The 14,567-nt window shown below is 39.1% G+C and overlaps 1 protein-coding gene across 1 annotated transcript in view; it reads left to right on the top strand.

Moving 5' to 3' along the window:
* The first annotated feature begins 10,100 nt into the window (after window positions 1-10,100).
* Window positions 10,101-14,567, top strand: part of ism2b (isthmin 2b) — a 32,019-nt gene continuing 27,552 nt past the window's right edge. The window contains exon 1 of the mRNA XM_057822142.1: window positions 10,101-10,674. Coding sequence (XP_057678125.1) covers window positions 10,564-10,674 — 111 coding nt within the window. The 5' untranslated portion in view covers window positions 10,101-10,563. The remainder of the gene's footprint in view (window positions 10,675-14,567) is intronic.

The raw sequence follows: 14,567 nt of genomic DNA, 5'->3' as shown, positions 1-14,567 counted from the left end.
GAGACGAGGCTTTTGTTCTAAAAGCCCGTCTGACTGATTTAGAGTGTTGAACTTTTACTCCAGGAATGATCAAATAGAATGTATATTAACTTCAAATTTAAGCAGAAAAATAAGATGATTGCACAGAAATTCTTGACAAAAAAAGTCCAGCTTTTTGGTTTTTATCATCAGTTTCTTCTTTGATGACTTGCTAATAAGCAAAACCCACTGACAAAAAACCCTTTCTGCACATGCACGCATGCAGAATTTGATTTTATTTCGCCAGTTGATTCTGCATTGTCTTTTTCGTTTTTGGAACTGCCCTTCACTCGTTGGATGAGCAGCAAGCAACCGTCCTTCAGGCCCAAGCATTGACTGCTTTTTGAACTGGACTTTCACTTCCTATACCTTTCTGTAGTAGCTCTCCAGAATGTACCTCGTTTTAATTGGAGCAGAACGGCAGCTCTCAGGGCAAAATGGCCACGTCGCCCGCCCTGGCGCAAACTATACACTCAGCTGTAGCCCTGCTACCGTCAACTCCAGGTTAAATTTCTTCCCATATGTTAGTAATCTACTGGATTTTACCTAGGGTGACCAAACATTCTCTTTTACCCGGACATATCCACTTTTTACATCCAGTCCGGGGCTTCCGGCGTTTTTTTTTTTTTTTTTTTTAAGTCATGAAAAGCCTGTGTTGAAATTGACTGACACTTTGCACAGAATACAATGGTACTGTGCTGCCTGTGACGTGTTCCCAGAGAGCCTGTTCAGTTGTTAAAACTTGTTCTCCCAACTGTACGTGTTGATTAAAAGTATTTGATACACAGTCAATGGGAAAACCTATTGGCACTGTATCAAATACTTGTTCTCCCCACTGTATATATAATCAAATGCTCATGTACCCAAAACAGTAAGTCGAAAATACATTTATTCTACTTTGGATAGCAATTTGCGCATGCGTGCGCAATCACTGGCTTTATCATGGCGTCATTCCCAGACAAAACTTCCTCCAGGCGCTCACGGGCTATCGGTACGTACACTTGCTAAAATTACCTTTCGGCAACTGTTTACTTCTGTTGGTGCTTTGTACTTTTGTGATTTGTAAAATCCCGTTTGGTGTCATATCATTGCGCTGCTGATGAGTGTAAACTTTTATAGCAATGTTTAATTTTTGCCACTGCTACCTGTGCTCGCTAATAGGGTAGCTGTCAGTGAGCTAAGCTGCGCTAGGCATTGTGGGAAATTGAGTTTTGAACTGCAGCATTTGGAAACGTGTGTTGAATTGTTTGTAAGTTTATTTCATCTTTTGTTTGCGTGCAATCGAGAACTTTGAATGAGGATAATAATTGAGTGGGAATAACAATTTGTCAACGACAATTGTATTTATAGTCATTAATAAAATGTTTAGTTGGCACATAGCCTACTGCGTGTGTGTGTATTGACTGGACTACACTTCCATGGGTCTGCATTATGTTAATGAAATATTTAGCTATTTTTTAACAACTTGTGTGTAATGATGATGTTGCTGACTATGATTATATGGAGGTAGATTTGTGTATTATTCAATCCAAAAAAAAGTTGCTTCAATCAAAAAAGATAAATAATATATTTAAAAAAAAAAAAAAAAAAGGGTTGAATGCTAAAATGAATTTTCTTATCCAGACGGAGGAGGCACACTTTTAAATATATTAAAGTGAAAAGGCATCTTTGATTGAACTTCAAGTAAAATTTAAGTATCTCAAGGCTTGGTTGAGTGTCCTCTGTTTTTTGGAAATAAGATATGGTCACCCTATTTTACCACCCACAGAAGTCCAAGCACTTTGGATACAAATACAGGTCTAACTTTGAACATTAAACTGATACTCAAGGAATGATAAACGAGGGAGTAGATTACCTTCAAATTGAAGCAGAAAATTAGGAATGAATTCCTATGCAATCACCTTGACTGAACATGTCCAGTTTTTGGTTCTTATCATAATTTCTTACTTTGGTGACTTGCTAATCTTGAAAACCCTCTGGGGGGGGGAAGCATTTTTTTTGTTTTGTTTTAACATTTTAGAGATAGAGAACATTTATTGAAAAATCCATAATGTAGGTCTTTTCATATCCTGTGCAGAATTAAGTATGATCAGTGTTTACATTTTTTTTTTTTTTTTTTATTCCTTCAATTGTGTCTATTTACATCGGCAGTTTAATAGCCACACACTCCTTTTTATCATTTCTGTCATATTGTCCTCTAAGCTGTGGTTGGTGGCTTCACCTTCTTCCAGTTTTAGACAATCATTTGAATCTGTTTCAACTTTTTGCAAAATTCTTTATTTACATCAAAAAGCTTTCTAAACACAGAAATTGATACGAAAGCATAATGAAATGATAGTATAGATCGCTTTGTTGACAAAATGCTCAAAATCTTTGTCTGGAAACCATGCAAATACACCCTCAAAGTGGTGAAATAGAACAAATAAAGCACAGAGAGGCATTGGTGGTTGATCAAAATCAATGAAATGAGCCATGCCTGCTGTAAAGCTTGGGTAGAAAGCAGCTGCATCATTATGGCCTGTTGGTGGGCTGTTTCTTCTGCTTCTTACCTTGATGGCGCTGATGATGAGCATCAGAACAGCAATGGCTACTCTAAGGACGGTGAAGAGCCAGATGTGGCTGCAATATGTTCTGGGCCTGGACCTTCACAATGTTAACCACCTCCAAATCCCCACACTGTCTAATCAGCCTCCTCATTTTGTTGCAGGGACTTATTTGAAACCACAAGGACTTCTAAAGTCAAATGTTGATGACAGCTCAGTTATTTAGGCTTATCTTTAGTCATTGCTCACATCACCACAGATTTTGATTTATAGTGGGGCATTTACAGGAGTGATGTCACAATGTGATACTTGGTTATCAGTAACGGCACCCGATAAGGTTATTTTTTTAGTATCCGACAGTTTCAGATTTGAACCAAGATCAGATCTAATCCAGTATTCACGCGTTTTCAGCACCATCGCGATATTCGGCTGCTGTAAATCAAATCGGGCAGATGTGTGGGACTACTTCTCTTTAGAAACTATTGATAGTAACAGAGCATCGTGTAATATTTGTAAACAGCATTTATTGAGGAGAAACCTACTTTATTACAAAAAATATGATTGGTCATTTCTGGTTGCATTAGGTTTTGCATTTTTTTACTGGTATAATAATATGAGGATTGGATCAGTATTGGCAAAACAATTTAAATATCAGATTAGGTTGGCGGGGGGGGGGGGGATCAGCATCAGGACATCTCTAGTTTAGAGTTAGCAATGCATTTCTCAAAAGGTTCAATGGGAGTCGCAAAATATTGTCTCATGGGTCGCAAGTTTAAGACTCTTTGTCCTATATGATTGTAATCCGTGGCGTTGCTAGGGTCGCTTGGGGCTCCCAGCTTCGAACACAAAAAAATCACACAAAACTCCCCCGATTCATGTCACACACGGTGGCAGGGGTGATCGCCTTCACCGATCGGCCATCCCACGACAGTGAGCAAGTTTTGGCGCATCGTTCCCCTTGGCGAGCACGTGAAGATCATGGTGTGATATCAGCATTTGACATACCGTATTGGCCTGAATATAAGACTGTGTTTTTTGCATTGAAATAAGACTGAAAAAGTGGGGGTCGTCTTATATTTGCGGTCTAGACATCATACCCATTTACCAAGCTAGATGGTACCAGATATCATTGAAGCGATGTTCTGTCATGACAAATCTCAGCTACTCTCAAGTTTAACCAGTTTGCATTATTTTATTGCAATGTTTTTCCTTATTCAGATTTGTTTTATGACTACAGTTACAGTTAGACTTCACTTTGATGGTTAATGCAGTTATTGCAATTTTGTTGTTTTATCACAATAGATTGGTTTATTTACATATCAAAAACCAGAAGCCATTCATTTGTAACATAAATGTTCAGATATTAAGATTTGAATTTGGCAAAATAACATGCTTTTTCTCTCAAATATATTGTTATAATCATTTGTTTCAGATGTACTGTAATTATATTCTGTATAAAAATTAATTTGGTGTTCAAAAAGTCTTTTTATAAAGTTGAGTCTTGAAAAAGAGGGGGTCGTCTTATAATCAGGGCCGTCTTATATTCGGGCCAATACGGTAATATAAAACAGCTTACTCACTTCCTCGTCCGTCCAATGGTCCCTCGATTATCGGACTTGTTATACCCATTCTTCGCGGTGAGTGGGAGCTTTTAGAAACCCAGACAGGCTTACACCCTTTGAGACAACGTTGTTGGGATCCAGGGCTATACAAATAAATTGAATTGAATTGAATTAAATTAAATTAAAAATTGAATTACACCCCTCTCCCTGGTGGAGCAACAAAACCCTGCAGCACATTGGGGTGGCATGACGCGAAAAATAAACAAATAAATCATCAAAATCAGCTGAATCCACAGTCTTTTTGCATACAATAGTATGGCTATATAGTGATGATGATGATGTCTTCCTTTGCTGTCACATCACTTCTCCCTCAATCCGAGACTTTGACCGGAAGTCTCTCATTTTCGTAGCGCGGTATTCAAAAAACTGAATGAATATATCGATCGCTTCTGCACACATCCAAGTTCAGGAGCATAAAATACCATGTCTAATATGAAATAAACATGTGTTTTTGTGTCACATGCACTTTTATGTTATGGGCCATTGTGATCCTAGTAAAAAATATGTCTGGAGCCCTGCAGTGGTGATGCCAGGTGTGGGTGGGCATGAGTCTTACCTGGGGGGGGGGGCAAAAAAAAAACAGCTACAATGCTCACGTAGGTCGAAATCCAGTGTAGGGCTACTGCACCTTAAAACATGTTTTGTTTTCCCCTTGAGATAACTGTTTTTGTGATTTGGTCTAAAGAAATTAAAGTTGATTTGATTTTATCTGACTTAGAACACATCCATAACTGAACAGTATGGACATGCAGGTGGCAATGTTTTTTGTAGGTAACCTATTGTGGTTCCTCGTTTTTTTTATTATTATTATTATCATTATTATTATTATTATTATTTTTATAGTCATTCTTTGTTCTGCAGCACCTTTGAGCTCAATTCGACCACCTTAGAATGCTTCAAAATGCACCAAAATCAGCAGGCAGGTCAAGACGGGTGCAATCTTTGATACCTTGTAAAGACAAATTCCAAATGTAGCGCCCCCTAGCAGTCATTCTTTGTCCCACCGACGCTTTGAGCCCTACTTTGACCCCCCTCAGAATGCTTCAAAACTCAACAAACTCAACAGCCAGGTGAACACTAGTGAAAACTTTGATAATATGTAAACAAACAAAAAAAAAAAAATCAAAATACAATGGTACCTTTACATACGGAGTTAATTCGTTCCATGACCTTGTTTGTAAGTCGAAATGGTCGTATGTCGAGCAGGATTTTCCCATAAGAATACATTATAATTCCATTAATTCGTTCCACAGCCCGAAAACCTACACTAAATGTTAAAAATGCCAGGTTGTTTGCATGTTACATGTTTTGGATCTCCCTGGTGGCGAGTTTTGAGTTTCTGATCAAGCATATTTTGGCCACCAAAGAGCTAAGACCTACGTTCTCAACAAAAGAAAATAAAAAGGCAACGCGTTGATGAAAAAGTTTTGGGCTGATTAATTCAGTGCGGGCATCATTATTGTTCTAACTGGACTATCCATTCTTCTAGTCACACCAGCCTAGCGCTATTTTACAAAATCCATAATAAATACTGCTGTTAACGATTGCAAAAAGCAATTAAAAACAGCAAAGCAAATACATTATGGATAAAAATCGGAATGATAATAATACGTAATAATAATACCTGTAATAATGTAACAAATCAGGTTCTAATGTGGCGGGTGTATTTTGCGTGGTGTACCTGAACGCACTGCGGAGCTGACGGCAGAGTGAGAGAGTGTAGTTGGCTCTTTTCACGTATGTTGTTGCTATCAGTTCAATTGGCGTGCTGTGTTGCACAAGATCGGGAAAAAAATGATTAAAAACCATACGAAGCTGGCAATCTTTTTGGCGATGGTACCAGAATAATAGTTACCTTAACTTATAAAGACTGGTGAACAGAGGTCGGAAGAGTATTGTCAAACAGTTCAAGGACATGCACCCTACGCTCATATTTTTCTATCATTCCATCTTCATTTCAATGGTAAGCCTCACCTTTTTCTCTTTTTCCCCCACCTGCTTTAACATTCTTGGAACCCATGTTGATTTCCCTCACAAGAAAATCCGCGGTGCATGTCTTGCGGGAAAACAATGAAATTGCGATGCTATCATGAATCATCGTATTTCGAGCATTTCGTCGGATGTTGAAACAAATGGCGTGTCAAATTTTACGTCGGATCTCGAAAAGATCGTGTGTCGAAGCGATCGGATGTCAAGGTACCACTGTATGCGTAAATGTGTGTAGCGCCCCCTAGGAACAAAACCAACATTTCTTTCATGTTTTTAAGGTGAAAGAGGAGGTAGCAACGCAAAGTTTAAAACTTAGAACACATCAGTACTAGGGATGGGAATTGATACGATTTTTACGATTCCAATTCCATTATCGGTATTGCTTAACGATTCGATTCTTTATCGATTCTCTTATTGATTCTAATTTGGGGAGAAAGAAAACATTTTGATTGGCATCGAGTTTGTTTACTCAGAAGTCACAACCTTACAAACTCACAAAGAGGTCAAAAGAGGCCCAAAGCCTCAATGTTAACTGTGGCAACAAGTGGCAAATGCACAAGAATGTGTAACATTTTACTGAAACATTTTTCTAATAGAAATAAAAAAATATTGTTAAATATTGGCATGTAGGTCGTTGTTCTGCCTTTGGCAATATGTGTTAAAGCAGGGGTCCTCAAACTTTTTCCTGTGAGGGCCACATAAATTTTCCCTTCTCTGTTGTAACAGAAAAAAATGTGACGATTGCAGGAGTGCCTAAATGTAAAAAATTATTGTTTTTCAGAAAGCCACAATCAAATAACCCTTTCTGGATTCTTCACGGAACAAAAGTAAATAAAATAAAAATTATAATATAGTATAATATAATATAATAATAATAATAATAACACTATTAATTAAATAGATAATAACCAAATAACCCTCTCTGAGTTCTTCACAGAAAAAGGCCAGTAAATAAATAACACTATTGAGAAAAAACAATAAAAATTAAAAATAAAATTCAAAATGCTCTCCGCGGGCCGTAGTTTGGGGACCCCTGTGTTAAAGTGTTTTACCATTATATTGAAATGCATGCCTTTTAGTTTTTATTGAGCTTTCACGCTCATGTGGGGACGCCCTTGCGCTTCCTCACGTGAAGAAGAGCCCGCTTACACGCGAAGAAGTGCCACATCCAAGCGAGTGAGCGAGTTAGTGAAAGAAGGGAAACACTGCTACGAGCCTACGTTCTTTTTTTAATTTTTGTAAAATATCTACAGAGGCAACACCTGTATGTATCATCTTTTGTGTTGTTGTGTGTTTCCACTCGCGATCGGACACTTAGATCCAGTTGTGTAGTGGTTTGAACGATGTGCTAATGCTAGCGAACGCATGCTAACAGTTTGTGTTAATAACGTATTAGCAGCTAATTATCGCTGATTTACGTTGGTGCAAATCTGTTTGTTATTGGGGACAAAATTGAATTGTTTCATTTCTATTTTTAGTTTCACTCTTTAAGTGATGGTTGAATAAAGTCAGCAAATTATACCAACGTCTTCTCTATCGTCATTTGGGAGTTTAGCTAGCTGTATAGCCAGGACTAAGCCTTAGCGTCTTGGTGAGGACATTGCAGTCGTATTCCCTCCCGATGCAGTTATCTCCACCTTGCAATGACTGCAAGTCGCTTTGTTGTATTTTTTTCTCATGACGTGAAGACACACTTTCGAGCGCTTGAACCAACATGCTGTCATTGTTATGTTTACGGCTGCAATGCTCTTGCTAAACCATCGTAACCTTTCATTTTCACCCTCTTTCCTGGTGAAGTCTAGCCAAACTTTGGAACGAGTGATTCTTGGCGCCATGCTAGTTTGATGCATCTGGACAACAAGACACGTCACGACGCAATATGTGTCTTTAGGAATCGTTAAAGGGATTGTTGAGGCTTTTTCATTGTGATGTCGAGGCTTCGAAACACGAGGAACCGGTTCGGAATGGCGTACCGCACGCAGGCTATTTTTAGACCGTGACGTTGCATCGTAAAGCAGAAGTAAAGCCGAAGTGGGACATTATAGACCCGCCCTTGCATAAACCCAACGTAATTTGTGCTACTTTTCTCCGGTAATCTTTCAAAAACGAACATGCCAATCACGCATTGCTTTTTTGGAACTTGTAGAAACGACTCTAGACATTACGACACAGGAAGGATGTTTTCTTCATACGTTTCCGGAAACCAAAAACTCCGGAGGAAAAAATGTGAAGACCGAATCAACTTGCGCGGACTTTAACACCAGCTCAGTGAATCCATTCACATTTCATATGCAGTAAACATTATGTTGGGTTGGCATGGTCTTTCAGAGGACAAAGAGGTAAGCCATTTTTATATTTTTAACTTATTTTTTTAGCGTAACGTTGTGCCGTACTGCTTCTGTCTGACAATGAATGACCTGAAAAGAATTACAATGGTATCTGACTGCCACTGTTACCGTTTGTTATATATATATATATATATATATATATATATATATATATATATATATAAAACAACTTTAGTAAGGGTGAAGTGTAAATAAATTATAGAATTAAGATGTGTTATCAATGAAAAAACAAAAAGTGTTCGTTGGCTGTCACTGAGTAGCATTTGCGATCGCTACACAAAGCTAACTAAATTACCCCCAAGAACGGTAAGAGAGACGTAGGACAGCCAGAGGATATATAAGAAAGACAGGGCTGATGGTAAAGGATAGCTTGTTGAAACAGGAGAATGTCATTGTCAGTCGCGTCAATAAAAAAGCTAAAGCTATTGCTTAGGTCGGCTTGTTTTTTTCGTCTTTTTCAGCCTTTGACACTAAAGCCATCTCTTTAACTGAACATTTTTATGTTCTTCCACATCTTTGCCAGTGAATTTGGCATCAGGCACATCATTTTCGGAGGGAATTGGTAGGTTTGGCTCTGTAAACATCTCCTTCGCACACGATTTCCATTCATTTCCTATTAGGGACAAACGGTGGCTTGTCCCTACTTAGCAACAGTAGGTAATTTCATGAATATTAATGAGCGGAAGTGACGTGTTGCTTGCGGTACGCCATTGGAATCGGATTTGGATTCCCATCCCTAATCATTACTATATGAATGGGATACCATATGTGCCCAGACTGCCGTCAGTACTACCGTAGTACTGCCGTGGGTAGGCACCCCCCCACCCCCCAGGGCAGGGCCGGCCCAGGCCATTTGGGGGCCCTAAGCAAAAAAATGCAAAGGGGCCCATATTTTTGGCCCACCATTTCGTCACAGTGTACTGTGAAACCCATACATGCAATCCAACCCATACGTCCATATTTTGTATATTAACCAGATTTTGTTGCACTGCATACTTCTAACTTCTCACCCCAAATGATCGTCAGTACTTACAGTACATAGCGCCAAACCTTTTTCTAAAAGAGGAAAGAAAGAAGTTAAGGAAGAACTTTTATTTTTTTAAGCTTGTAATCAAGTATCAAAACTCACAAAAGTCAAATAAAGCAAACTGCAGTAAACAAAATAGAATATAAATTAAACAATTGCCAGATTGGGGCCCCCCTAGTGGTCAGGGGCCCAACGCAGCTGCATAGTCTGCGTACACGCTGTGCCAGCCTTGCCTCAGGGCCCCTGCCTGCATTTAAGGAAAGAAATCATAATTCGTGCATGAAATGATTTGTTTTCATTTATTTATAAGCTTTATGATTATTATTCTAATTATTTTGAAATGTATTCAAAACGATTTGGACGTCTATTGCCGTCAATGGTAGCCAGTAAATTACGCAGCATAGTACTGTACTTCAACGTTGGTACTTTCCACACACACGGACGCATCTGTTAGCAATGATCACCCCCCACCTCCTCGTACAGCTCGGGCCCCGTAACCCGCGTGCGTAAAAAGGCACGTTTACCGTCACCGGATGGCTGGGCGGCGGGCGCGTCAGCAGCGGGTGAACTTCAACTCTATGATGGCTTCACGCATGAGACACTTAGCGAAGACGAGCTTCGAGCCATGAGCTCCAGATGTCCGTGCATCCGAAGAAAACACCCACGACGGAGTGACTCACGGTTTAAAGTAGTTGAATAAGCGGTCGCCGGTGCGGACGGGGAGTTCTCGGGCTCCTTTGTGCTCCTACTTAAAGCCACCGTGCCGAAGCCGTGTGGTTTTATGGGGCAGAGAGGCGTTGAGCTGCAGCCGCCACACGCACACGCAGCTGCAGACACATATGGATAGCACGCGTGCGCATCTTCATCAAGTGGCACATTTTTGGCGAGTCGGAAAGTCCGTTTAGCTTTCAAAGTTGGCAACACGCACACTCGACGAGTGGCAGCACGCTGCGAACTTAGTCACAGAGAGGATCTCCAAATACTTTTGGACACATTTGCGCTCGTCCTACAAGAAGATGCGTCAGGAGGTCGTGAGGAGACTTCGCGTGTCCCTCGTTATGTTCTCCGTGCTGCTTCTTAGTTTGGCCACGGGATTCCCAAGCAGACACAGAAATGCTGCTCACAAGGTATGTTTATCCTCTTTTAGTGGTGAGAAATGTGATTTTTCACAAATCAAAAGAAGTTGCTAAACATAAATCAGATGTATTTTGGGAACTTAAACAATCTAAATTATTAGCCCTACATACAACAGAAATCTTTATAATTTGCAGGTATCACATAGTAGTAGCACTTGTAAAGCATGAAATAAAAACTTGAAGTTATATACAATACTTGTATCTAGCAAGTTTTTAATTTTTTTTTTTTAATGGTTTTAGAACATTCTTTTTGAATCACCCTGTATATAGTATTAAATTATGTACCCTCTATTCTCTTTGTTGAAGACAGTTCAATTGTTTTGCCAATCATTGTATGTCGCTGGCATAGATAGCTAGTAATTCTTCAACACATCATGACAAAGATACTTACTGATCTGTTCATTTTCACATTAGAATTGAGAAAATAGTTCCAAATGAGGGATTTCATATACATTTGTATCAAGTAGGGCTGCAACTAACAATTATTTTGATAATTGAAATTTTGTAGTCAATTTTTAAACATTTTTTTCAATTATTTAATGAATCAGATTTTTTAAATTAAAAATAAATATTTAAAACATTTTTGAAAATATATATTTTTAATTAAAAATAAAACAAAAAATCTTTTGTGCCTTTGTTCACAATAGTATTTAAATGGACTCTGCAGAAATTGCAAACATTTACAGTAAATGGATTATGATTCTGTTACTGTTTTTTTTTTAAATGTTGATAATTGTTTTTATAATAAATTATATGGGAATACATATTGATGAGAGGCTGAAATTCTGAGGCTTTATGCAACTTTAAGTTAAACAGGGTCTGAAAATGAGAATGAAAATTAATTTGATAATCGATTAGTTTTAAATCATTTAATAGAATGTTCCAATATTAATGCCAAAAAGATCGAATGTAGTATTCTGTTACGCCTAGTGAGAAATTTCTGTACAGTCCATATACATTGAAAAAAATAACTGGTGGATTTACTTGATAAAATCATTTGCACAATTTGCACTTGCTCTTATTAAGTAATTTTTACTACTTTTGAACTGAACTTAATATTGCAAGCAGTAAAATTTACTTAGTAAAAGTAAGTGCAAATAGTTCCAACTATTTTATCAAGTAAATCCACCAGTTATTTTTTTCCAGTGTAAAATTCCTCTTTGCACCTCTCTCACCATGTATAGTAAAGTTTGCCATGGCGCCACTATAACAAATCCATCAATCTTTCTCGCACACATCCATACACATCAATTTTATTGCTTGCCGCCTCTTTAGAGAGTGTTTTTGTTGCACGTGGAGATATTCGGATCAAAGTGTGTTTGTCTCAGGGTTCAGTTGACACTCCTTGTGTGGCCTCCCATGGATGCTCTTTTGACTCCAAGCACTCCCACCCCCCACCAAATAAGGCTGCAGTTTTACCTTCACCGTGACCAACAGGGTGTGTGCCCGTAAGTGCTGGATGGAGAGATTAGTAGAGGAAAGAGGAGGAAGGGAAAGCCGGTAACGATATGCTTATGTAACCAGATAAGAAGACCCCTCTGAATGTGTCGCACTGCAGCTGGGGTCAAGTGTCATTCATTTGATTGTTTACGTTGGTCTTTTTTGTGTTAATGTGGAATTTCCTGTTTTCGGGTACCCCCTACATAACACAAGAGGAGGCGTGTTGAGTTGAATATTGAGATCCGTTGGCCCCGTCTGCTTTCCCATCCTGACCTCTGCAACCTCGGCGCAATTCTGCCATCCATTTGTTTTCACTTTTTGCCCTTTTGCAAAAAATGGCGATCAAAAGGGGGCAATAGTTTATTGTTCTTTTGTAATGGTTTGGAAAGAGCCAAGTACAGAGGCCTTTGATATGTGCATGCAGATAAATCAGAGCTGCCTCACTGCTCGCATTCTCCACACCCCTCAAGGTTCCAACTTTGTCCTTCACCTCAACATTCACTTGACGCATCCCATATCCTCGCTTCCTCAGACCAACTCACATAAATAAAAATAAATCAAAAAATGTTATTGTAATTTTGTCAGCCTTAAGATATGAGTTACTACAGTCGTATGAGAAACTGAACCTTTTGGAATTTCTCACATTTCTGCATAACATCACCATCAAATGTGATCTGATTTTGCAAAAATCACACAGATGAAAAAACTGTCTGCTTTAACTAAAACCACCCAAACATTTATAGGTTTTCATATTATAATGAGGATAATATGCAAACAATGACAGAAGGGGAAAAATAAGTAAGTGAACCATCCCATTTAATATTTTGTGGCCCCCCGTTTGGCAGCAACAACTTAACAACAAGCAATAACAACCAGACGCTTCCTGCAGCCGCAAATCAGTCTGGCACATCGATCAGGACTAATCTTGGCCCATTTTTCTCTATAAAACTGCTGTAGTTTAGTCAGATTCCTGGAATGTCTGGCATGAATCGCTTTCTTTAGGTCATGCCACAGCATCTCAATGGGGTTTAAGTCTGGACTTTGACTTGGCCACTCCAGAACATGTATTTTGTTCTTCTGAAACATTCTGAAGTTGATTTACTTCTGTGTTTTGCATCATTGTCTTGTTCGAGCATCCATCCTCTTGTAGCTTCAACTGTCTGACAGACGGCCTCGGGTTTTCCTAGAAAACATCCTGATAAACTTTTGAATTTATTCTTCCATTAATGATTGCAAGTTGTCCAGGCCCTGAGGCAGCAAAACAGCCCCAAATCATGATACTCCCTCCACCATGCTTCACGGTGGACATGAGATGTAGATGTTGGTGAGCTGTTCCATTTTTCACCCACACATGACATTGTGTATTACTCCCATCATTCTTGGCTATAGTTTTACATATAGTTGATGTGTGCAAAGAGATATTGGACTGTGCCAGTGAGTTCTGTAAGTCTTTAGCAGACACTCTAGGTTTTTTTTTTTTTTTTACCTCTCTGAGTATTCTGCGCTCAACTCTTGGCGTCATCTTTGGTGGACGGCCACTCCTTGGGAGAGAAGCAACAGTTCCAAACTCTCTCAATTTGTACATAACTTCTCTGACTGTGGATTGATGAACATCCATACTTTTAGAGATGGTTTTGTATCCTTTCCCAGCTTTATACAAATCAACAATCCTTGATCGCAGGTCTTCAGGCATCTCTTTTGACCAAGCCATGATGCACATCAGACAATGATTCTCATCAAGACATTTCTTACCAGGTGTGTGTTTAATAGTGGGCAGGGCAGCTTTAAACCACTCATTAGTGATTGGGCACACACCTGACTTACAATGTTTGGTAAAAAATTTTGTTGCACTACCGGTAATTGTTTCCGTCCTTCATGCTCATTCTTCTGTGTTTCAAACATTCCAAAGGCTTATCCATTATTCCAGGGTGCTTAGTCTCTACGTGCCGAAGCAGTTTTGAAGGCTATCCTATCCAGTTTTATTATTACATCTATTGACTTATATAGCAAAACGACCAGATGTACCCCGCCCGTGATTACTGAGGTGTGCCGCCCGCGTCACACAGCCAGCAGCAGGCAGCTAACGTTACTGTTTACATTGACTGCTGCTGGGTTGCTACTGAGGTGTGTAAACACCCCAGTAATGGTGGCTACTACTAAAGGGCAACATCCACATATCTCTACTCAGATTAGTCAATAGAGTAGGCAGGTAGATGGTGCGTCAAGAGGCACAGGCCCCAAAGGGGTCGTTAATAAATGATTTATTATTTCTGTGTGGCCCGGTAGCATATGTGCCATGGACTGGTACTGGTCCCAGGTTGGGGACCGCTGCCCTAGAAAGTTCAGTTGCATTTAATTTAAACTACACAAGATTCATATTTACTCCTTTAAAATTGGTTCTTTTCAAATGTTTGGGAACATTGTCACCGTGTAATGCCATTTTA

This window comes from Corythoichthys intestinalis, chromosome 19, assembly GCF_030265065.1.
Source record: "Corythoichthys intestinalis isolate RoL2023-P3 chromosome 19, ASM3026506v1, whole genome shotgun sequence".
Lineage (NCBI taxonomy): Eukaryota > Metazoa > Chordata > Actinopteri > Syngnathiformes > Syngnathidae > Corythoichthys > Corythoichthys intestinalis.
The sequence above is the reverse complement of the archived record's forward strand: the minus strand, read 5'-3'. Positions and strand labels throughout refer to the sequence as shown.